The sequence below is a fragment of the Ciconia boyciana genome, chromosome 2 (genome assembly GCF_034638445.1).
Source record: "Ciconia boyciana chromosome 2, ASM3463844v1, whole genome shotgun sequence".
Classification (NCBI taxonomy): Eukaryota; Metazoa; Chordata; class Aves; order Ciconiiformes; family Ciconiidae; genus Ciconia; species Ciconia boyciana.
In genome coordinates this window covers 65,595,234-65,619,449 of record NC_132935.1, presented here as the reverse complement: position 1 = coordinate 65,619,449, position 24,216 = coordinate 65,595,234, and the positions used below count along the sequence as shown (strand labels likewise).

The 24,216-nt window shown below is 42.6% G+C and overlaps 1 protein-coding gene across 3 annotated transcripts in view; it reads left to right on the top strand.

Moving 5' to 3' along the window:
• ZNF516 (zinc finger protein 516) overlaps positions 1–17,357 on the top strand; it is a 105,024-nt gene extending 87,667 nt beyond the window's left edge. For all 3 annotated transcript variants that reach the window (XM_072852845.1, XM_072852847.1, XM_072852846.1), the window contains 4 exons: positions 3,418–4,896; positions 9,801–9,905; positions 10,813–10,880; positions 17,135–17,357. In XM_072852845.1, the coding sequence (XP_072708946.1) occupies positions 3,418–4,896; positions 9,801–9,905; positions 10,813–10,880; positions 17,135–17,194 (1,712 nt within the window). In that variant the 3' untranslated portion in view covers positions 17,195–17,357. The remainder of the gene's footprint in view (positions 1–3,417; positions 4,897–9,800; positions 9,906–10,812; positions 10,881–17,134) is intronic.
• Positions 17,358–24,216: the final 6,859 nt, after the last annotated feature.

The window sequence follows — 24,216 nt, the reverse complement described above, 5'->3', positions numbered from 1 at the left end:
GAAGCTGTGGCCAAACTGAAGGCACGAGATGGCATCAGCAGCCACCTCCTAGCTGGGCACCTTGTAAAATTTGTCCGCTTCAGCTGTTGACTGGGTATCCCTGACACAGAAAAACCGTAGCACTTCAGGGATGTGGTGAAAGGACCTTTCTCACTCTTAAGTGCAACAGGTAAACGGCTGTTTTGGGTAAGACAAAGGAATTAAGACAAACGTGAGGAGATGACAGGGACTGTAGGATAAAAAGTGAGAGCATGCTTAGCCAAGAACTCTTTCAATGGCGAATGTGAGTTATAGTCCCTGGAGATCATGCAAAAGGCGTCCCATTCATGGCTTTTTGCTTTGACCTGGCCGTAATAAAATCTTGAAAGTTTCTGGTGACAGTAATGCCTGCACTACGCTGGTTACAGCAATATTTTATACCAGTGATTTAAAAGGATTGTTAGTACCCCTTTTCAGCTGGGGCAAGCGGCTGGGAGCAGGCAGAAATAAATTTAATCTATTTTTCTAAAAAGGCTCTGCCTATATTACGGGGTCAGATACCATCTCCTCTTGCTCTTGCCTGCATCCCCTCTTCCCCCCTGGCTTTTGCTACCTGCTGGCAGCCCAGCCTGGACCACCACCCGTGACAGGGAGGGTGGCACGTGGCAGCGTTTCAGCCTGGGTGTTGGTGTCTGGAGTGCGGGTCCCTGGTGGAGAGCAGGATGGGGCTAGGGAAAAGCTTAGGCTGTGCTTTGTGCTGGTGAAGAAGTATGAGCTGGCCTGCAGGTGAAAAGTGTGTCCATCCAAACCTTGGGGAAGGGAGTAGGGGTGTGATCTTGTTTTGTTTTGTTTTTGCTAGAAGTGCAGCTTGAGCAATTAACACAAATATTGCTATTGAGACTCCTGATCTAAGCTTTTAAAATTACTCCTAGTATGTTTGGTGCAGTTCATGTGAGACATCAGAGGAAATGAGTCTATCAAGGCACTACGAAGAGATGTTAGAAGCTATGTTTTGTAATAACCTTACAAATTTTCGTATATTGTACTGACAGCATATGCCTTCAGCATTGTGGCAACTGCAGGCCTAGATACACCTCAGAAATGCCTTCATCATTTTCCTACTCTGTGCTATATTTTCCAGTTGGAAAATCCCTTTTTCTTTGATGGCTGCACTAAAGCCATAGGGTTAAAAGGACTGTAGCCACCTCTAGGTTTGCAGTCCCAGGCTTTATACGTGTGGTTATTGGGGCACATGGGACTGTCTCTGCTGCCCCCTCCTCCTTTTCCTCCTCCTCTCCCCAAGCACAGACCTAAACTGAACAGTCCAGACCTAAAGACGAAGCCCAGACCTAACCCCTGCCATCTCATGGTTCATTCAACTCTGTCCTGTTTGCTGAAATGGTGCAGTACGTAGGTTTTGACCAAGTCAGAAAGCATCAAGGAGTATCTGAGGTAGGCAGAGCAACCTGGGAGTTGTGGGCATCTGCCCATCATCACATCTAATGACCAAGGAGCAGCCGGAGCCTCCCGGCTCCGCAGGCCCCGAGAGCAGGGCTGGCAGTGGTCCCCCACCTCCCTCCCCTGCCCGCTCTGCTCAGCGTACCCAGTAGGTCGGTTCAGTCTCTTCCGAGTACTACCACGACCGAATGATTTGTTTTTGCTTTGCTTTATTATTTACTACGATGATCAAAGGAGCCACTCCTTGTGATCGTAAAGAGAAGCCTTAAAATCTTATTTAAGAGCACAAATATTTGGGGCTTTGACAGATGTGCTTTGAAAATAACACAGATGTGCAGTGTCAGATTTCACTGCTGCATGCAGTGTCTTTGTTTCAAACTGTAAATTTGGCTAGTAGTGCTGGGCATGTGCTTTCCCAAAGCCTTGCCCCCTGCAACACAGGAAAAACAAGTTTCTGGGTTGTGGGGTTTTTTTCCTCCTGAATTTACCCCCTTAGAGAGTTTGAAAGGAAAATGATCTTAGCAGAGTGAGCACTCAGCCTTGCAAGGCTGCAAATCTATGGGTTATTTTTAACCTAATTACCTCAAATTAAACAAAAGCTTAAGAATTTTTTGCTTGAATTGAAGGCGAGGCTAAGTAGACTTCATTTGCAGTGAAACTTCAGCCAAAGACATGCTTCTTCCATTGCGCCGTGCAGAATAATGCCCATGGCTCTGCACTGCGCTAACGAACAGCACTTGATTTTCTGAAGCACTGGCTTTTATGAGTTGATGTGAGAGGATATGCAGCTCTAGAGCAGTTCGCTCCTTTCCCATTCTCACCCTTCCTACAGATGTGGTGATCACTTTGGACTGGTGACATTTTAGATGGAGCATGGTCTCCTTACACTTGCCTGGCAGTGGCTCATTAACTGCCTGTTAATTTAAACTGAAAGTTTGTCAGATGATTCAATTCTGTTACATGTTAAATGGATTCAGTGCAGTAAGCGTTACTGCTGTGATGAAAATCTCCGTGAAAGTGATTTGTGAACTGATTTGGAGGGATTCAACGGCTTCATCAGTGGCTCTGAGAGATCGGCATTGGGAGAGCGGGCAGAGTTAGCCTTGCTCCCACCAAAACAAATCTTACTCTTCTCTTTCCCCCTAAATGGCTTTAATTACTACCCAATATGTTCCCTTTCCAGGACATGTGTTAGGTAGATAAATTTACTCTGGAGAGCTGAGAAGCGAAGAAGAAAACGGGAAGAATTGAAAGTCTGGTTTGAATTCTGTAATCTAAATGGCTGAAAATGTTGAATTCCTTATCTCTCAGTGGACTGAGCGGTCATAAAATTGTCCTAAAGTTTGACTCAAATGTAGAAGTATGTTAAAAAAAAAAAAGTATCTGCTTTAAACTAACGGATGGAAGATTCAAAATTTACATCCTCCATAACTCATATTTTATACTTGGCCACTGCAGAAGTCCCTCTTAAGTGAGCAATTTATTCTGTATGCTGTACCTGCTTATATGCTTGGTTTCTGTGTGAAGCCAATTTTTATTGCTGAGTTATAAACCCTTTGAAAATAGGGGCTTGTAATGGAAGTGCTGACAGACCTTTAACTAGGTCAGTCTTATCTGGCTCCATTATCTTTGCTTTTGTTAAAGTATTAAATGGTTGCATATTTGTTTATTTTTCTCACAGTCCCAGAATTTTAACATGGGTATATTATTGAATTGTTCTTTCTTCAAAATGTCATGAACATGCAGAGTTAGAGAGTTTATCCAGACTTTGCAGTCATCTTTAAAAGTAAATTGAACTGTTTTGTCTTATTTCAAGATTTTCTTGCTTATACAGTACATTTAGTCTGTAGCATGTCATTACGATACTAATACCAAAGTTTGCTTTTTCTTCTGCTATCTTACTCTAATCTTGAATTTTGCTCTGTCTTTTGGGCTCCTTTCTGCATAAAATGACAGTGTTTTTTTGTTTGTCCCATTCAGATGAAAAGCCATACCACTGCAACTTTTCTGAAGAGGAAACCCCAATGGTAACATCTCAGTTGGATGAACTCCCAAAGCTAGGAAGCCGCAATGCCAGGGAAAACGAGGCCAGGGAATCTAAACCAGAGATTCCTGCCCTGGTGTCAGCACTGGAGAGTGTCATCAAGGAGCCCTTTTCAAAATACCAAGATCTAAAAGGTTCTGCAGACATAAAGATGCCAGCATTCCACCACAGCCAAGGGCTTCCTTGCTCTAGTCACATTGCTAGTTTTGCTTTGGATGTGGGCCAGACATCTTCAAACATGGTCATGGACTTGAAGACGTCACTTGAAGTGCAGGCTAGTCGCACTAGAGAAAATTTGCTAGACCTAAACAGGGAGCATCCTCTGATAGAAAAAGGTGCTGAAGCTCAAGAGATAGCTCTACTTGATTTGAGTGAAAAATCAACAAGGGATAATTCATGCAATAAAAATCTGAATACATCCTTGCAGGCTGCTTTAATTGTCTACCCGTGTCCTTTCTGCAGTCACAAGACCTACTACCCTGAAGTCCTGTGGATGCACAAAAGAATTTTGCACAAAATCAGCTGTAACTCGATGGTCCCCCCTTGGGTTCAACAGAACGGATTCAAGAGTATTAAAAACAACCTGGTCTTTCTGGCGAGGAGTGGGCGTACTGGCCCCCCTCCTGTTCTTGGCGGTAAGGAATGCCAGCCATTGCCCATTGCCAGATTTACGCGCACTCAAGTGCCAAGTGCATTGCCAGGGTCCAAAAGCAGCTCTCTTTCTGTTGGGATGACTGCGAAGTCCGGGAGTACGCATCAGTCGAAGGACAGTCATGCCTTTGGCCACTGTGGTCCACGCTTATCAGGTCTGGATGGGTACAGACAGCTCAAGTTAAACCATTCCCAGGAGCAATACAGCATAGCAGCACAACAAAAAAGTAAATATGAAGCAAATTCCAAACTTATGCAAATGGGAGCCTATAGCAGAAGCGTGACGCCTACTCAGATGGTCATATCCAGGCCTAGCACACAGCCCACCAACAGTAAGCAAGTGGAGAAGTACATGGTTCCCCAAGGAAGTACTAGTTTTGCCCCTCCAGGTAAGCACTGTGCATCTGACTCCATGAAGGCCAAATTCAACCCACCGCCGCAGTATCATCCTCTGTGTAAAAGCGAGCAGTACACTAAACATGAAGAGCCATTGGTGCCTCAGAGGGAGTCTCACGTGAAGGCTGGGAATGAGATGAGGACATTGGCAAACTGCACAGCGGTAGCACGAGTGAGTCCACTGCTGCAGCCCCAGCCTAGTGCCGCGGGAGTTTCTCCGGCTTTACACTCCAGCAAACAGGATCCGGGATCAGACGGGCATGAGAAACATTTGGACCTTTTAAATATCTTTAAAACATATATTCCAAAGGACCTTGCTTCATTGTACCAAACCTGCGGTGCCAACAGCCCTGTCCTGGATCACACAGGTAAGATTTTCACAAGCCCTTCCATAGCTGAGGACGTGGCTTGCTTGTTCCTGCTGCATTCGGAGCCATGACACGCTGTTTCACAGTTTCTTCCTTCACTCCCTTTAACGGTTGGGATTACAAGTTCATTGTTTTTATCATTTCTGGATAGGCTTGAATAGGTTTGTTTACTGATCTCTAACATTGCAGCATCCCCCCTCGTGCACTGCGTGACGTTTCTGTCGCAGGTTAAATGTATCTGGTTCCACCTGGAGTATTACTGTTCCTTTGTCCCCTTGCTTCAAGCAGGCTAAAGTTACACAGATGTGCTGTCACACAAAGATCCCCCTGATATGCTGGTGCTGGCACACATCATAATCCTTTTGCTTCGGGCAAAATAAACATCCTCTGGGGCTTATCTGTGGTGTTATTTTGGAGGTTTTCTTCAATTTCATCTGCAAACGAGTCTTCTAACAACAGAGATAGATAATTACTTGTCAGCGTCCTTTGTCTTCCTTGACAAAAGTCTTAAGATCTTCCTTGTCCATATCAAAGACTGCTATTGTATTTTTCAAATTATTCTTTTGATCTGTTTGTATGTTTATAATTAGAAAGAGGTGGGGCCAAATACATGCTTGCTAATTCATGTAAGCAGGAAAGGCAGTTGTGCAAATAGCCAGTTTAAAAGTTCAGGGACTAAAAAAGTATCAGAGGTCTCTTTCTGTCTCTTGCCAGTCAACTGCCGTGTAAAAAGAAGGAAAAAAAAAAAAGTTCTATTTGCATTTTAAACCATACTCTTCTGACTATCTGCCAGAATTAGTTTGTCTCAGTGGAAACTGAAAATCACACTGTTTTATTACTCTTGAGATGGGTGTGTGTGTGTAGGGGGGGAGAATGGGAGCCATAGTCCCAGCTCTCACCATTTGTAAACCATCCCATTTTTTTATAAGCTGCTTCTCTTAGTAGAAGTTGTGCAAGAACTGAATTCCACATGGAAAGAGCACACATTCCAGATCGGTGTTCCAGTGTCCTCACCTGACATAATGCTCTCTGTTTTGTCAAAAGCATGTGTGAAATGGAGCTTGTGACCCCATTTTGCAAGTGGGATGAAACCCAGGACATTCAGAAGCTGGTACTCTAAGGACAGCCATGGTCTAGTGCCTAGAAGGAGTGTGCAAGTTGACCACTCTGGCAGCTGTGAGGCAAGGAAGGAACCATAGTATTTGATCAGGTCTTGGTGGAAGTCCTTTTGGAGAAGACAGGAAGGCAAAATCTATCTGAAATAGTCCATGAGGTGCACCTTTCAGCCACTCCATTGTCAGTTTTGCTCAATCATTTAAAAAGTAATGCTGCGTAGGAGCCGACTGTTATTTATTACTGTTGAGTAGATCGTTTCACAGGTGGTTAGAGGCTGTGTGATGATTGCAACTAACATCAGGCTCCTGGTTTTTGTTAAGGAAGCAGAGGAGGACATGCTCGGTTTCTAAAACTGCAGGGTCAGTCTTCCTGTTTTGGTCCGGCCGACTTTGCTTTTGCCATCCAGTGCCTAGGAATGTTGTCTAAAGTTTCTCCCTGCCCGCTTCCTGCTCTAAATATCAGTTAATTGTTCCACGATCAACTTGGGGTACCTTCATGTGGATGCCCTCCTTGATGTTATTTAATACTACATTGTGTCAGCCTGCTCAGAGAAATCTTACTGATCCAGTGAGCTCCCAGCCGTGTTAAGAGGGATGGAGAGAAACAGTGAAGGCTAGGAAACTAGAAGCTGACTTAGTGAATGCAGGCACCTGAAGAAGCATGAGGACTGCTGGGCAAAGTAAAGTAGGGGCAGGGTTTCCAAGGAAGTCTCTATTTACCTGTTTTCTAAAAGAGGGATTTTACTGCCAAAATGTTTTTGCTGGGCAGTGATTTCCAGAGACACTTTAACTGGGAGTTATTTAGTGCCCATCTCTGCTTTGAAATCTCTTCTTTCATTCCAAGTGGTTTACAGCAATCAAGTTTTCAGAATTTGAAACTTCATTTTTTATGTAGCTTGTCTTTATTTTATATACAACTTCCAGGTTGTTGATGGTTCTCCAAACCAATTGGCATGATGGCTGTTTTTCATAGCACTAAAATAAAAAGCTGCTGCACGCAAAAGGAACAAGATCCTACCAACTGCGAATAGAGGAGGGTAAATGAACCTTGTCTGAAATAACACATGGCCCTAGACTGAGCCCTCTGAGTCAGTATGCATCATACAATTAAGTCTTAATATGGCAATGTGAATATAGCAATTGTGACATAAACAACAACAAAAAATCCCACTTGGGTATACTATTTGTCACATGGGTTTTTTCCTAATTGAATGTTCCCAATAGGCTTTACTTGGGTGTTTGGTATACTACCTCATCTTGGATCGTAGTAGAATATTTTAGTGTGTGGTATGGCAGTGTTCAACTTCCCTTAGAGTGACTGGATTTATTTCTGGGATCCTTTCTTCTACATTGGTGTCTGTTCCAGTGTGTCCTTGGAAAAGAGTTGTATGTACTGTTGTGATACAGCTGCAAACACAAAGCTTGCTGTGTTTAGGCTAGGTTTGTTTCACACTGCCCAATCTTCACGAATGCTTGTAGAGAGAATCTTATTGTTTTATTTAATAGTGGTTATTTATTTTATTCGCGATATTTACATGAATCACCATATTAGGAAAGGTTGGGTTATGGCAGCAGATGCACTCTTTCCCTGGGGCTCCTTTGAGACCAGCTTTGTGCATTGGTTTTGCAGGAGCTCCCATTCAGATAGTCACGTTCATTTACCTTAATTTGCTAACACCTGTAGTCATCCACCCTCTTTTGTTCACATATAGGATAACCTGAGTGATGACTCACAGGGGTATTGCCTTGCGGCAGCGATGCCCATAGCTCAAAGCTCTGAACTATCAAAAGCCTTATGGTGCTCCTTAGGAAATGCAACAATGGCAAATATACCTGGAAGCAATCCATTTTTTTCCACCTGTTTTTTAAATAACTATGATAAAGTGAGTACTAGGGAGAGGTTAGATGAAAGTCCTAACCCACTCACCTTCGGCTTTTGTACAGGGTACGTTGGCTGCATCCTCAACCTGCCTCATGCACGACTCAAGGGGGTGCAGTATTTCCATGAAGGCTGTCGGATCGGGCCCATAATGGCTGCCGAGACAAGCGTATTCACCTTTCACAGAGGGAGACTTGGGGTATAGAGAGATTAAATGTCTTTCCAGAGGTGACAAAACCACCTGAAGAACCCAGGTCTCCCAGGCTCCACGGGAGCCGCTCTGCCGGTAGCAGAGCCCTGCCCTGCCTGTCTGGCAGTGGTCTGGCAAAGGCCACATCTGGTCTCTCAACGCACTTCGCTCAGCTTTGCTTTCAAGCTTGCAGCGGTAGTTCTGGCCAGTGAGGGGAAAATGCTAGTAGCAGACAAGAAAATCTGCTTTAATCTTGACTGCCTTACAAAGCAAATCTGACTTACTATAGTACGGTGAAGCTCTCATTGAAATTTATGTGACTTTGGGGTTTTGGGGGGTATTTTTGTCTCTGTGTGTGGGTATATGTGATCTGGATTTGCCCCTAAATCGTGATCTTGTATTTGACTGCCAGGAACTTAATTGTTGGGAGTGAGTGTGTTCAGTGACATTACACAGACTGTGCTGCCATCTGCAGGAGGTGCTGTTATAGAAAGGGAGAACAATTTGTGAGTGGGTTGGGTTTTTTTTGCAGCCAGATATTTCTTTTCAATATATGCTGTGATAAAAACCATCACAGGACACTTGGTGCCATACCAGCAGAGTAAATGGCAACCTGTCTTCTTTTCCATGCATTTTCAGGTACAGCATCTGTATTTTGGATGAGCCCTCTGGGATCCTGCAGTTGATTTCTCAGTTGGTGGGGAGGGGGGTTGTTGCCACTTTTTTCTTCACTATTTTATTCTTTTAAAATGCTGTAATGGGGGGAAAAAAAGGACAGCAAAGCTGAAACTTCACTTCCGCTGACAACCCCCTGAGTATTTCTTTAAAAGCCAAAGTATTCCAGTGGCAAATGGAAACATCAACTCTTTCCTTCTGAGGAGGGCGTTTTACCAAAATAGAAAAGATGATGTTCAAACATATTTTTTTTTTTAAACTAATAAAAAAGCCCAATAAAAGTCAAATGTGTCTTTTTTGATCAGCAGCAAAAAGACAAAGACCAGCCCTTTAAGTCAGATGCTGTAAACTGACCTTTGGAGGTAAAGGAGAGGTTTGAGCGGTTTTCCACAAATGCTAATGGCCTAGAAAACATGTTTATCCAGGGCTGGGGGAAGGCTGCTGCGCTGCTACCAGCTCAAAATGTCCGGAATGACACTTTCATTCACAGATGTCTTTCGTCTGTGCCTCAGAGGTCCGGGGTCAAAGCAGCACCGGCAGGCAGGTAGGCAGGGGCGAAAGGTTTGATCAGTCTGTGATGGCTCCACTCGCTCTGCATTTGTCTCTGAGGTATTGCCGCCCGGGGGGGACAGTCGGGCTCTGGTCCTGCTCACTTCCTATTATCCATGTGACTTGTCTCCGCCACGCTGGAGTCACTTTGATTTGCCTGATGTACTGCTTGACAAAGCTGGGTGATGGCTGAGAAGTGGATCCAGCTGCTCTGAAAAGCGCACACCTGACATGCCAGTCCTGGTGCGGGCACATCATGGGGAGCATTTTTTAATTCAATGTAATTTATGCATTCTTGCAGTCCTGTGTGTGCCTGGCCTGTCAGCCAGTGCCTAGATGAAGGCTGACAGTTGTCATCCAGGGCCTGAAGGTAGCCTCACATAATGACACATTAGACATACTAATGATGTTTTCTTCTGGCATAATGTTTTCTTCTCAACTTTCCTCTCTCCTCTCCCCTCCCACCCCCTCCTCCCTCCCTCCCTCCCGACTACAGGGATGCTCAGGACACAAACACGCCAAGGAGACTGCGTCTGCAGAGAATGTGGAAAATGCTTTACCCAACCCAGTCACCTCAGGACTCATCAGAGGTCCCACGCAGGTACCTTTTCACACTTGCTCTTGCTTTCTCCCTTTCCTGCTTGCCTGCTTTCAGATCCAGCTAACAAAATGCCAAGAATTACATTTCACATACCATGTTAACCTAAGTAATTCCAGTACCTAAATCTAATAGACAGGTTTTTTATTTTTACGACTGTTGCTCTTGTTCTCCGGATATTGCTTACCTGATCCCTGCCCGAACTCCATAAAATTGCAATGCATTTAAGATAAGTCTGTTTGCAAATCTTTTATTTTAATTAGAGAGTAGGGTACTCAGAAATGAATATGCTAATGAATTCTGTTGCCACCAGCACAAATTGAAATCAAAGTACCCCTTTCAGCACAACATAAGGCTTTGTTTTGCCTCATCGTTGCTGTTGACAGGAACATTTTTGTGGGAAATGAGATTTTTCCACAGACCGGTCAGCCCTAAAATGGGAAATCCCTACCAGCCATTTTTAACCTGGCACGGTCTGTGGTTGAGGCTGTGGGAGGCTAAAGCCACCGGTGTCGAGAGACCTCCCGAGTATTGCATGAGACAGTGAGACTAGCGGGTTCCTCCTGAAAAGTGTGAATGATGCATACATAAGCCAGTCTGATGCAAAATGACAGAGGCCAAATGGTAAGTAATGCAAGAAGAGGGTCCCTTTACGCATACACTGATAATTAATGTTGTCAGTGATTGCTTTCTTCAGCGCCGAAGTCTGAATTAAAAAGGGCAGTGGCCCTAGGCTGCCATTAGCACAGTCTCTTACAGTAAGTGTTACGGTAAATTGGTATTTTCCGGCCACAGGCTAGTAGCTGGTGTCTTTTTTTGAACGTGGTTAATCTGTAATGGTCTCAAATAATGTACACACTCTAACGAAGCTTGAATGTTCATCTGTTAACAAGCCCCTTTGTTCCCACAGTGGTATTTGAGTCTAATGGACTCCGAGGTACTGAAGTTCACACCACCTCCGCAGATGCCCCAAAACAAGTATGTTTTACAATTAATTGGATGTTTGGCTTTTAATGTGGTAGCTGGGAAAAAGTTGCACAGTGATACTCATCACTAAAGTGCTGACTGTTTTATAACATGTATAAATAATACTAGTGTTGCTTGATTTTTAGCTCTTAAATTTTTTAAGCGTTTTATCAAAGGCTGTTATATAGAGAGTCAGTTAATCGTAGAGCAGGTAGTTAGTGTTTAAATAAACATGCTACCGGCTTACTGGGGAGTGGGTGGGATAGGTAACTCTGTAATGCGCAATGCTCTGTAATAGTGAGATAGTACATGAAGAATTCCTAGAAATAATTTGCTTTTACAACTAACGTGTTTTCTGCTGCAACAATACAATTAACACTTAGTCTGTATTTTTCTGAAGAGTATTCGTACCCTGATATCCAGTATCTGGCCTTTGAAAGGCACTCATCCTCCAGTTTCTGTGGACTCTGTGTGGCGGTGTGCTTTCCTGTTTCTAGTATACAGAGTTTCCTGTCTTAACAAACACTTCTCAGAGCTCTGAATTATACATGACAAAGCTGTTACATAGAAAACCATTAAACTGAATTTGTTTCATCTGTCTTATGTCTTTGGAGACCAGTGTCATAACCTGGACCTTCCCACTCCATCTTCCAGCTTGGCAGGTGGGTTTCAGGGTACAGCTTCTCATGGGCATTTCTCTTTCATTGTGAAACTGCCTCCAGCATCACTCACGTTTTCTTTCATCCACGTTTTTAGTTTAACTTTGACTTACAGCACTTTTCCTGTCCTCCTGTCTCTTACTAAACGATTGCACATGGTTTCGGCCATGCTTAGAGAATGCATCTCCATGCTAGTCCTACTTTCATGAAGTTCAGGAGTTGCTTTCTACTTGCTCAGTAAACATCCTCGCTAGGCAGCACCACATTGCATAGTTCATATGCTGCACCCTTCATGGAGACTCTTAGGACCTTCTCTGTTGCATTTGCACCTTTCTGGCCCAAAGGCTACTTGGGGAACCCAGCCACTGCCACAGGAGTATCTGAGTTGCCGTCAGGCCGTAGGAGTGGCCAACAACTCTCCTCATAAAGTATTCAAGATGGCATAGCACTCAGTAGTTGTTGTTGTGGGCAGTGTTTGCTTTGCTTTTGTGGAACAGTAGCAGCAAAGTTATGCTATAGTTGGAGAACTAGATGAAAGTGCTCTCCTTATGATGCTTATGTAGTAAAACTGTGCAAGGACATACCTCTCAGTAGAAGTATGTAACAAAGTGAAACACTGCAGCTCTGCAAACTAGCTCAACTACTCTTCAGTTCTCATTGGTTTAGTAATGTAGATTTAGTAAACCTAAGCGTCTTTAAAATGCTCTTTGATCTTTTCATGCTCATGGTTTTATCTCGTGTAGTTGAGATCAGATTCTGAAGGCATCTGGGCTTTTTTCCTCTAAAAGACAATGTAAGGTCAAAGTTGGAAATACATTTCCAAAGAATTCTGAAATGGCTGTATCTATCCAAAAAGAGATGTGGCAGCTCAGTCCACATCTGGACTCTTTTTGTAATTCGGGTTATATTACTGCACAATAAATTTACTCATAATCTTGTCTTTGTAAACTACTGCCATGCCAGAATTTATTGACTAACTTCTTCCACGGCAAATGTAGTTTGCTCTTGCAGTCTCAGTCCGTGTCAATCTGTCTTCAAAGTATTTGATTAAATTACAGCATCTCTCAAGACAGCAGAATACTGAGTAGGGGTTAGCTTCATGAATCGCTTCGTCTCTTGCCAGTCAGTATTTCTTCCACAGAAGCTGCGGTATGATTACTTCTCCAGGAGATCATTCCCTTTCTTTTGTCTTGTTTGCTCCTCGGTATCAGCCTTTGTCTCAGTTTGTCAGCGTCTGTGTCGGTTAGGATTATTCAGTTGTCTGCCGTTTTGCTTGTTCTCATCACGAGCAGGCTTGGCGCTCCCCCAGAAGACTCCACCTGCACAGTCCCTGGGTGTTAGGGAGGGAATACGCTCATTTCTACCTGCAGCTGTAGGGGCCTTTAGAAGCACAGAAATGAGCTCGCACCGAGAACGATGCTTGCAGCATTCTGGTAACATTACGATTTTCCACTTTAAACATTGTCACTCCGTGTCTTCATTTCATTTCTTAATTGGGGACAGATCTATTCAGGAGAGTTTACAGTGTAAAGTCAGTTCAAGTTACAGAAGTGCCGTGCACATGCTCCGAGCAAGAAACAATAGTTAGCACGTACGGTAGCTTGAGAATGAAAGGGGGTTTTTTTATGTTAAGTGGAAATGATTCACTTTACATAATGTTTCCTCCTTACAGGTAAAATATCTTCCCCTGAGTAGTCTGCTAAAGAGTAAAAATATTAACATTAGTATTTCACGGTTCCCCCATTCCCTTCAGTAGTCAACCAGAAGATCATCTCTAAAGGTTTCCTTTATGAAAGAATGTTAGGTAGGGCTTTTACAGTCCCCCAGCATAGTAGCTTACAACAGTGCTACATTATATAGCAGTTTCCTCACAGAATAATTTTAATTCGGCATGTTAAAAATAGGGTCTAAAGCCAGGCTTTTTCAAAAATCAGCCAGCTAAATCTATATTTAGGTGTCTAAATAAGAAACCTACTTTAAGGTAATGAACCACCAACCGGAGACGCAGGTGTTCAGCATCACTGAAAAGCAGGCCACCTATAGGGGTGTTTAAAGAAGACCATACACACCCAGTTTTGATAATATTAGCACTGGGCTGTGTTTCATGCTTTGTTATCAGTACCAACGAAATATAAACAAAACATAGGAAATAAGATGTTCATCTCCTTCATAACATTATTTACTGTGGTTTCTTACTTCTGCCTGAATGCTTTAAAAAAAAAAAAGGGACATTTTTACATCAAATGAATTTCACGTGAACTTTGGAATATTTCCTACTCTTCTTTGTCTAAAGGACAAAAAATGCTCATTACATACCCCGAGTCAATACAATCTGTGCAAAGTCATGTAGATTCTCTTGAAATGCTGCCATATTAAACATACTGAATATTCTGAATATTTTTATAAATGCTAAATATCCCAATATATCCATAATTAAGCTTGCTTATCCACAATGAATATGTATCTTAATTTGGAATACACTAAGCAGCATCCAAAGATCTGATTTAGTAGGCATGAATTCGGGGAGTGCGCTCCAATTGCTTATGCATGGCAAGACAAAAGCTGGCTCCCCTTTGGAAGGGTCCCTGCGACCTCATGTATCTTGAAGCTGCTGGAGCTCTTAAAGCAAAGCTCTCCTAAAGCATGGGGTCATTTCAGAGGCACTGCCTGATGCTGCAGCATTGCAGCCAGAAGCCCAATTCCCAAGTGCATTCAGTGGCACAGGAGTCAGTCTCTAGCCTGCTTTTGCAAAATGGTGACAGCAGTGGTAGCAATTTCTAATACATATGCCTTGCGTTTAACTTCTTCTGTTGCATTTTTAAGAACATATAAAAACTTGGCCTGCTTTAGGAATACAGTTTATCAGTGCTGTGTCAAAGAATATGTGCTAAACATTTTAGGGGACGAGTAATTGGGTGTTCAAAAGGCATGATTTACTGGAAGAGTTCTATCAAATTGAGAGTATATATATGTGAAGCATACTTGCAGTGCTGGAGCCAGAGACGCCAAGTTCTCTGCCATTTGTGTGAGTGAAACGAGCAAAACCCCCAAAAATCCAACCTTTGACTTCTCTGGAAAAATGGCCTTTTACTCACGGAAAATTAATTAAAAGCTAAAGCCCACGGAAAAAAAAATGAACTGTTGGTATCGTGGATAGCTCTGGCTGAAGCTTTCTGCATGCCAGGAGGCAGTGATGGTCCTTTTTTGTGTGAAAGAGCTGTGGACACCACAGTTCTTGGGCCTCATTCACTGAAAAGAGAGGTGTGCAGTAGGTCCTTTGTGACAGGGGTAAACCACCTTCATTAAGGAGTCCAATAGCCTTAATTTTCTCCATTATAACTATTTTTAAATATTTCTCGTAGTGTTCAATATTTGACATAGAATAAATGTGAATAGTCAGAATTTGGGGGATAGACAGACTGGAATGAACCGTCAAGAAAACAATATACATATTGCAGAGGGGCTTGGGGGAAAGGCTGGGGGGGCATCTGTTAGCTCTAATCTTTTTATAGACCACGTACAGTACAGCCCTGCGTGTCCTAAAGCAACTTTGGAGAGAAGGGGAGGAGCAAAAAAATAACCAGATTAAAAAGTTACTTAAACCCTTGGTTTCTGGGTTTGGTTGAGGTTTCTTTTTTGCATTTGAAATTTAGCACTGTCTGTTAGAAGTCCTATTTATGACATTTGTTCATATGAAATGTCTTGCCCCAGTTCCTTGCAGAGGTTCTTCTAAAGATCATGATTAATAGTTCAGTCCTCATTATTGCAAATGTTATTTTTAAATAGTTATTCTGAGAACAAGAATTCCATTAATCAAAATAATAGATAATGAACAAATAAATGGCAACCTAATTTGTCTCGTTCATACATATGGAGATTATAATGCAAACAATCAAGGCATCATGGAGGCTGCTGTACTGGCATCCGAGTAGTATGCATGTACTGTACGTCCATTAGTTTATGAGCATTATAGACAGGATTAGCAGCTGTAGTTCTTGTCCCAGCACCTTCCCCTTGCCAGCAAACTGGAGCGGTATCTGTGCTCCAAACCAGTCATTGCAGTTTATTTCAATGTCACGCGATAATCTGTCTCCAGTATATTAACATGCACACAAACTGATTTTTTCCTGTTCACTGGTGAAAAGCCCTAGAAGTTGGTATGAAAGCAGCTTCTGGCATGGAAGCTATAGGTTTCACTTATGGATTACCCCTTTCACGGGTCCGTGGCTGGGTGGTGCCCAGACCGGCAGGGCATGCCTCTGCTGTCCAGCAGCCCGCAGGCTATCCATCCCAAAAAAGCACCCCTAGCTGCACCTCTTTTTTTAGTTCTTACCTAGGGAAGCTGGGGCGAGGCACCTGCCACCCCCTTCCCTCTCTCCCTCCCTCCTCCCCCGGCTCGGCAAAACCCTGCCGCGCTCCCCCATGTACGTAGAGCCGGTTCGATACGAGACGTTTTAATGATGAATGCCTCCTCCTGGAATTGTGGCTCTGTCTCTCAGGCATGATGCAGCCGCGCAAAAATGTAAAGCATCTTTCTTGGTTTACTGCAGGAAATTCAGCATCCAACTAAGGAAGTTTTATCACATCTCTCATTCAGTTACTGTTTCCTACATTTCAAATATACTGCTGTCTGTACAGCAGCTTTTTTTTTCTTTAATTTTGTTGCAAATCTTTCCGACTTAAACCAAACTTTGACTGGTAAATGTCATGAATCTCGGGCCAGGTTTAATTAGGAATTTTCTAAATCTATTAACAAAAGAGATGCACTTAATACATTATGTCAACCAGAGCTGGGCTTTCTTTAGCTATTTCGAGGGCTGCCATAGGCACAGCTTGAAACTTGCTTGGATTTTACATGGGTGCCGTATTTTATGTTGCATTAATTTAAAATGGTCTGTTTCACTTCATCAAGACTTTAGCTTAAGGATAATGCATTTATGTAAGATTAATCTTGCCATGTTGTTTTAGGATCAGGATTGTAAACTGCATTGTTCCGACAGTGATGTTCTAAATGTCATTTTAAAGCTTTTCTTGGGAGCTGCAGGCTCCCACTTATTCATGATGTTATCTTTAATTTCGCTTGATTTTGGAATATCCCTGCTATTTTTTCAACATGGTAATTATTCATGAAAATTGGCTAAAAAATAAAAGAAAGATGACAAGGGAGAAAAAAAAAGCTGCCTTAGCATTTGACAGACCTGTGCAAGAATTCAGTTTTTCTTCTTTTAGCTGCCTCTGTGACCTCAAACTCCAGCCTTTTTAAAACGCTGATCTACTTATGAATCCCTTTTGGCGAGCTCAAAGTTCTGCTTTTTGGAGGCCTCTTCTTCCCCTCCTTGTTCTCAGCTTTCTCTGAACTGCTCCATCAGACGCTATTACTTGCTCTTCTAGTCCGTCAGGGACTTTATATGGGCCTGACACACTTTGTCTTGCTGGAGATGATTAAAAAAAAAAACCAACCCAACCCAAAAAACTTCTGATGTGGTGGGCCAGAATGAATGTACGTGATGCTAATAAAGGGTAAGGAACACCAGCAGGGCTTGCTGGAGGGTTGCGCGTGGGAGCAGAGGCGAGAATGAGCTTTTCCCTGTGTCGTCCTTCTTGCAGGGGAGAGACCACGGCGGTGCGGAGGTCGCCCACACGCTGCCTCTCCGGAAGGGAACCTAGAGCCCCGGCGGCGGAGGAGCCCCCGCGCAGCCGCCCCGCGCCCCCCCAGCAGCCTCCCCGCCAGCCATCGCCTCGCCCGGAGCCGCTGCGCGAGACTGAAACCAGCGCTCCGCGAGGAGGGGGGTGCCTCTGCGCTGTTAATCATTTTAAAATAAATGAAGATGCTACACAAGATATATATAAATTGATGTACTAATCAGTCCCATGGTTCCTTATTTCCTTTATAATAAACAGTGGAGTTGGCAAGCACTGTGGCAGCACAAGGCATCTATATTAATCAAGAGAAGTTTGAGACACTGGAAAAATTAAACTTTATGTGATTTGGACAGCATGAAGAAGTTAAGCACTGTAACAAAAACCTCCCTGATGCTCACAATGACTATTTGATACATTTGAAAAACAGCGGTGGATTCGAGGGCTGGAGAAGTATTAATTAATGAAACTGCCACTGCCTGTCATGCTGAAAAGCAAATTAAAAAAAAAAACAGAGAGAGAGAGGAAGAGGGGGTGCGGGGAAAAGGTGGCATTCAGTGCTGAGAAAGCAATGCTTGATGAAGGATTAAAGGGACTAAAGAGAAAGACCGTCATTCTGCAATGGTTTGTTTCATTACAGTTTGGGGACCACTTGCATTTCTAGTGCTCTTGCTCTTGACTGCGCACCATTAATAGTATGTGAATATGGAAATTGAAACACTTCCAGAGAAAAGCTTCTATTCAGCTTTGGAAAAGAAAAGCTAGTCGAACACTAAGAAAAAAAAAACGGGCTTCTGTGTTTTACTCTCAGGACCTTTTTTTGTAACAGGGCTACTTTCTTCGACCTGATCACAAAGGAAGTCTTCGCGTTTTAAAAAAAAAAATAATAAAATAAAACGCTCAGCTGTCTAACGCCGCTGATCTGTGTGTTTAGAAGAGAAAAGGTGTCGCTGAACAAGTTCGGCAGCCCTGGGCCCGTAAAGTACTCTCTGCTCCTGCATTTGCTTCAACAGGTTCACCGCTCCTCCCTGGGCCCGGTGACGTTTTGGAAAGACGAGGAACTTCTTTTGTGGTGGCAGGTTAATGTTCGTATAAATGTGTCATGTCTTGTACTTGGTGATCACTGGTGGTGTTAGGAAAAAAAAGAAAAAAAAAAAGCTTTATATACCTCTTCTACAGTAACTCTTTAACTGCAAGTTTTCAAGGTGGGGTTGTGGCACATAACAGGTTGTTAAACCATGCAGTGTAAGCAATTAAAAATGTATTCCACAGATATAAATATTTTCTTTTCTTATTGCTGTGACACTATGTGTGATGGTAATATTTCTGAGAGTTTCAGATTTTGCACATATAATTTTATGCATTATCAAAAGTTACTGCTGCCTTGAAAGAAAATGTTCTGTGAAAATTTTTGCAAAAGCTTTACTAGTTTTTTTTTTTTTTTTAAATTGTAACATTTTGTAAAGGCAGGAAATGGATTAAAAAAAAACCTAGCATGCTAAATATATTTTTCAAAAAAGCAATAATTTTACATGTACAGAAATGATGCTAACCTTTAATACAGGTGAGAGCAACAGTTTACTTAATACAATAATGGAATAGTGCTGTTTTTGTAGAAATGGGCTTCTGACACAAAGATTTGTTTAAAAAAAAAAAAAAACAACAGAAAAAACCTTAAAGCGTGATCTTTCTGTTCTAACAGTTTTGGCGGGCGGGGGGGTTGCTTTTTTAAAAAAATCTAGTCAGTAATTGGTTCTGGATACTACTTGTTACTTGTTTTAAATTACTTGACAGTTTTTGTTACTTCGCAACACTTGCAACAATGCAAATTAACTTTCTTATGTATTTTTTTTAACTAGTTTTTCCTTATGCTATTACACCAGATGTATACCAGAATTCTCTGTAAGTCTCGGTGTAGTTAGGAACGTCTGTGCAAATACTTACAAGTGACTGTAATTAACTGTTCTGTGAAGTTATTTTGAGGGAGGTCGCATAGACACATTCCATTGTACACCAAAAAAAGAAAAAAAGGAGAAAAAAAAAAGAAAAAATGAAATATTTTGCCGTGTTGCTTAATGATTATCATTTTGGGTTTGCACTAGCTTTCTCAGTTTGTTTTGTTTGGGGTGGGGGTTTTTTTGTTTCGCTTTTGTTTTGTTGCTTTTCTGAGTCATATTTTCCATGAGTGAAAGTAATGCAGTTCAGGAATGCACAAAAGCTAGTTGCTTAGCCTATTTGTTTGTGTTTTAGTTATTAAAAACTCTTCTGTACCCAAAATGGCACAAAAGTGTAGTGTACATTTGTAATTTCTCTCTTTTTTTTTTTAATTGGGTTTGGTTTTGGTTGTTTTTTTTTTTTTTTTTGCAAGCTGATCTAGAAAATCTGAGTTAATATTTAGAGCCAAAAGTTTTTTTCTGGAGGTTTTCTTCCAGAATCTCTTGACAGAGAAGCTAGTGCTGTCACTGCCATTACCAGGGTACTAATCAGCAAAGTTTACAATCATAATTTAGCTCCATGAAGAACAACAGTAGGGGAAATCAGTTTAAATAATTATATGCTGTGTATAGCACAGAAATGAGATTTTCACTTAATTAAACAAGAAATAAGAGTGGGTGGGGGAAAGCAAACCTTAAAGACCATTTGTTTTCAGAAGTGAATCCCACAATTTCTTTTTTCTTCTTTATCATTGTATTGTATTGATTTGTTATTTTAGTTAGGCCATAGTATTTAAAATGAGTTGTGTTCCTTATTTATTTAGTCAATGGGCTTTGGTCAGCTCTTTTAAGCAACGTGATAACTTTTTTTGGCATGACGCGCTCCTGTAAAGCCCTTTTATGACTGTTACAGGGACTTTCTACTACCTCTACCAATCTACTGTTTCTTCTTCTTAACAGGTTTTTATGGTGTTGCAAGTCTAATGTAACTTAGACAATAAAGGGTTTGATTATCTACGCTGCAGATTCTCAGTGTATCTGCCATCTCTCTCTCTCTTTCTCTCTCACTCTCTCTGGTTTTTATGCGGTTTATTCTAGCTGAAGTGCAGAAGACCTTTTTTATTCCAGCTAAAGTGAAAGATGACCTTCCTTGCCGGAGTATTTTTGTATCCTGAATGTTGTGCACTGACCGAAAGTCGAACTTGGAGAAACTTTTTCCACGGAGCTAATCAGCTATTACATTGCCATTGTGCTGTTTGCATTCTTGAAATTCCTTCTGTCAGAAATGCTATGAATAAATGGGTACATACTGCAAAACAGAAAGCAAATTAGAAAGCCAAAACGGTTTTTAGTTTTGTATTTCAGAACCACTTAAAGTCCTTAGTGAAAAGCCTTAGCGTAAATCGCCACTCCTATCCTGTGGAAGGCTCTGCTTATGTGAAAACAACTAGTTAAGAAAATTATGCTTTGGAAAATAGCATCTTCTTGTTGGTGCAAAAAAGTGTTCTGCTGCTAACTGACTGTCAGATAAAAATCTGTCACTGGAAGGATTTCCAGGCATTGACATCATGCACATTTCGTGGTAATCCTTCTAAACGTGTTGCCGCCTTCTAGTACTTTGGGGTGCTGCGTGTCGTGGAGCGCATGCATATGTCGTGTCAGAGCGTGCGTGATGTTTTGAGCCGTTTTATAAAATAGTGTCATTATAGTGGGAGTGCTTCCCCCTGTTTGCTTGTTTTCATGCTCAAAGGGTTCATGACCAGGCCTGTGTTTGGTTTTGTTCTCCTTCCTTGCTGTATTCCCGTGCTGGGCTACTTAAAGCATATCTCAGCAGCTCCAACAGGAGTGCTAGAATTCATTGACGCATTTGGGGATTTCTCCTTGAAAAACCAATCTGTCGCAAGAAGACCTGGAACAAAGCAAGAGGCAACTTCTTTATTAGGTTCTTGCTACATAAAATGTGTTGGGTTAAAAGTAGGAAAGGTTGCATTTTACGTCAAGTCAAATTTCCCGCTCCCTCTGCAAGACAGTATTTTTAAAACAGCAGTTCTGTGCAAAGCACTGAATTGCAGAGAGTCCTCTTCCCTCGTGCTCACTCCTTTCTCTTTTGCTCTGTTTGGCAGCCCCATACTTCAGGGCAATCCAGTATTCAGAGGCAAAGCTCACGTGGGTTCACTGGGAGCTTGTAGGTAAGGAGTGCCTGCTTGATCCCAATATTTAGAGAGTAACTCCAATAAAATGGAGTACGTTAATACATATACGAATTCCTTCTACTTTAATTTTTCATTATAAATTATGAAATTATTGTTTCTGGAGCAGCTAGGGGTGTAAAGCAGTTGAAGATCGTGAAAGCATAGACATATTCTCCTATTAAGTGCTTTCTATGGGGCTGTGTGTGTGCTGGCATTCTTGAGAGGGACTAAAACCATGTCTTGACATCCTTTGCTGTCTCAAGGTAGACAGTAGCTGTTACAAATTTATTTATGCTTATATTTTTTTCTTCAGGTTCATTAGTGCTGCTTTTGGGAGAAAGAAAAAAAAAACAACAAACCAACCCTAAACCCCAGAAAAAATTGCCTTTCATTCAAGGCTGGTGGACAACAGGCAAACGGTAGATGGCAAAAAAAAAAAGAAATCCATCTGTGTTGGGTATAAACAAGTATTTCCAAGCCGATCACCTGTTACTAGTCAAAATGAGGGACACTTTTGGTATTGAGAGAGAAAAGGATGTTGTGTTGGCACTAGGAAGCGGGCACAGAACAGGGGACCATTTTGTTGTGGCTTGGGTAAAGGGATCAAGAGCATTAATGTGACCCAGCTCTATGGGCTTGAATACTGAGGTGGATGTTGCCCATAGGGCCATAAGAAAACGAGATGGAGAAAGCATGTGAAAGATCAGTAAGGGGCGAAGTTTTGACCCTCTGAAGTTCAAGTAAGTAGACGGAAGGCAGTGTCTGAGAAAGGCCAAAGCTGAGGACAGGACCAAGGAGAAGCCAGGAGTGGAGCGAGGGGTTTAGAGGAAAATCACCAAAGACTGGAAAAGTTGCCAAAAAGGACAAAGTCAACAGTACGAGAGATCAAAAGGATGTGGAGATGGAGCAGAAGCTCTGAAACCTAACCAGGAGAGGTCTGTCCCCATTGCAAAGAGCTTCTGTTCGGATGAAAGGGAGGAGGGATATGCAGGCAGCTTCTGGGGAGACAGATTGGAAACTTCAGAAAATAAGCATGTAATTTAAACTTGGTGAATCATCTTACTCTGCAAAAACGTTATTTTGTGGCATGAGCCTGAATGACGTTCTGACAGAAAATAAGGGAATGCCTTTTGGGATCTTTACTGTCTTGACTGATGGGTGAACCAGAGTTAGGACTATAATTATGAGTAGTTGAGGCTGGACTGAAGGGTCTCTCCAATAGCCAAGGGGTTTCGAAAAGCATATTGCTCTTTTCGAGAAACAAGCAGACTCTGATTAGCCCCAAGCAGAAGGGGAAAAAAAAAAACCAAGGCAGGCAAGAAGGCATAGTGTTTTTAGCAGATGCTGAACTGGAGCAATCCTTTGAGGATGCTGGAGGGTACATTCAGATAGCATTCTCTAATACAGAATATTTTAACATGCCTTGTAGTAGGTTGGATAAAAGAGCTGAGGATGCTCAAAACTGTTAAGAAAAAATGTCCGATATTAAAATGGCTTCAGACACTTGGCTCTCTCCTTTGTGAAATCCTTTGTGTCTCAAATTTAAGTTGTGGTTCATGTAAGATTGGTACAGATGGCTTGATCTGATTGTTCCTGTGTCAGTGTTAGCTACAAAGGTGAGTTACTTGTCAAGAGTTTAGAAAATGTGAGGTACCCATGTTCCCTTTCTGTACGTGAAAATCTCTGCATGTCATATTTCATCATCATCAACCCAAGTACCACAGGAATCTTAGAAGATTTTTCTAAGCAGAGAAAAATGATTTATTTATCTTCTAAATATTAGTTGTTCTGGTGTGACATAAAATAAAAGGGACACTGGCCCTCCAGTTCATCTTACTCCCAGAATTCAACTTACTTTTCTGGGACAGGGCAGTGTTGTCCTTTGCCTGGGACAATTAATGAGCCACTAGTGGTTTCTGAGACCTACGGCTTGCCACAGGGTGCTGGAGCAGTGCTCCGATAAACACGCTTCTGCTAGGGATCTCCCTTGGCGAAGGTAGGTCGCGAACTGAACCATTTCTCGCTTCTACCACAAGTTTTCACAAGAGTCATGCTGATGCTGCAGGGGCACTGGGTCTGTTCTGCCAGATGGGAGCCAGCGGTGGGAGTTCGCTGTGGTCAGCTCACCCATGCACAACCATGGACTGAAATGGTAACTGGTTTGCTGGCTACTGCTTTCCCAAACTTTTCTTCTTCATGTGTTCCTCTCCTCCCTCAGAGAGCACAGATGCAGGTGGTTGCTTGCACCATGGAGGAGGTGACATCTCCAGAGCAGGGGTGGGAACAGGCAGCTGGGAAGAGTTTCTGTCAGCAAGAACTCCACGTCAGGGGCCTGCCGAGAGTCCCGTCCCCTCTGCTGGGGCTTCCTCCCTGCCTTTCCTGTCAAATGGCAAATCAGTTGTTGTGTGGCCGTGCTCCCAATAACGTGCAAAAGTCTGCAGTGGATATGGGAATGATTGTTTTTTCCCAAGTTTTTTTTTCTTCTCAAATATTGACAGAGTAGAGAGCATCCCTGGACTGCACTGTTAGACAGTCTGGAGGAAGCCTAGTGCAGATGCAATATTAAGCACATTTTATATCTGTAGGAATGGTAGGTCTACTGGCAGGCTCAAGGGGCTCTTTGCAGTGGCAGAGTTGTGGAAATTTGCTAACTAGAAGGTGGAATCATGTGGAAATTTGCTCAGGTGCTGTCTTTGGTTGCTCACCATCCCTCCCTTGAGAGGGCAAGGCTGTCTGCTACCACTGGCCCTGGGCTGGTGCTGGGGTGGTGAGGGGGGACACGCACTTGCTGCTTCCCTGGCAGTGACACACGTGCATGGGTCTTCCTTGGGCTCCCTTGCCCGCTTACTTGCCCAGCTCACAGCCAGCAAGCAGGGGGAAGCTCTGCTCGCTCACGTCTTGTGAGCTGCATCCACCAGGACAA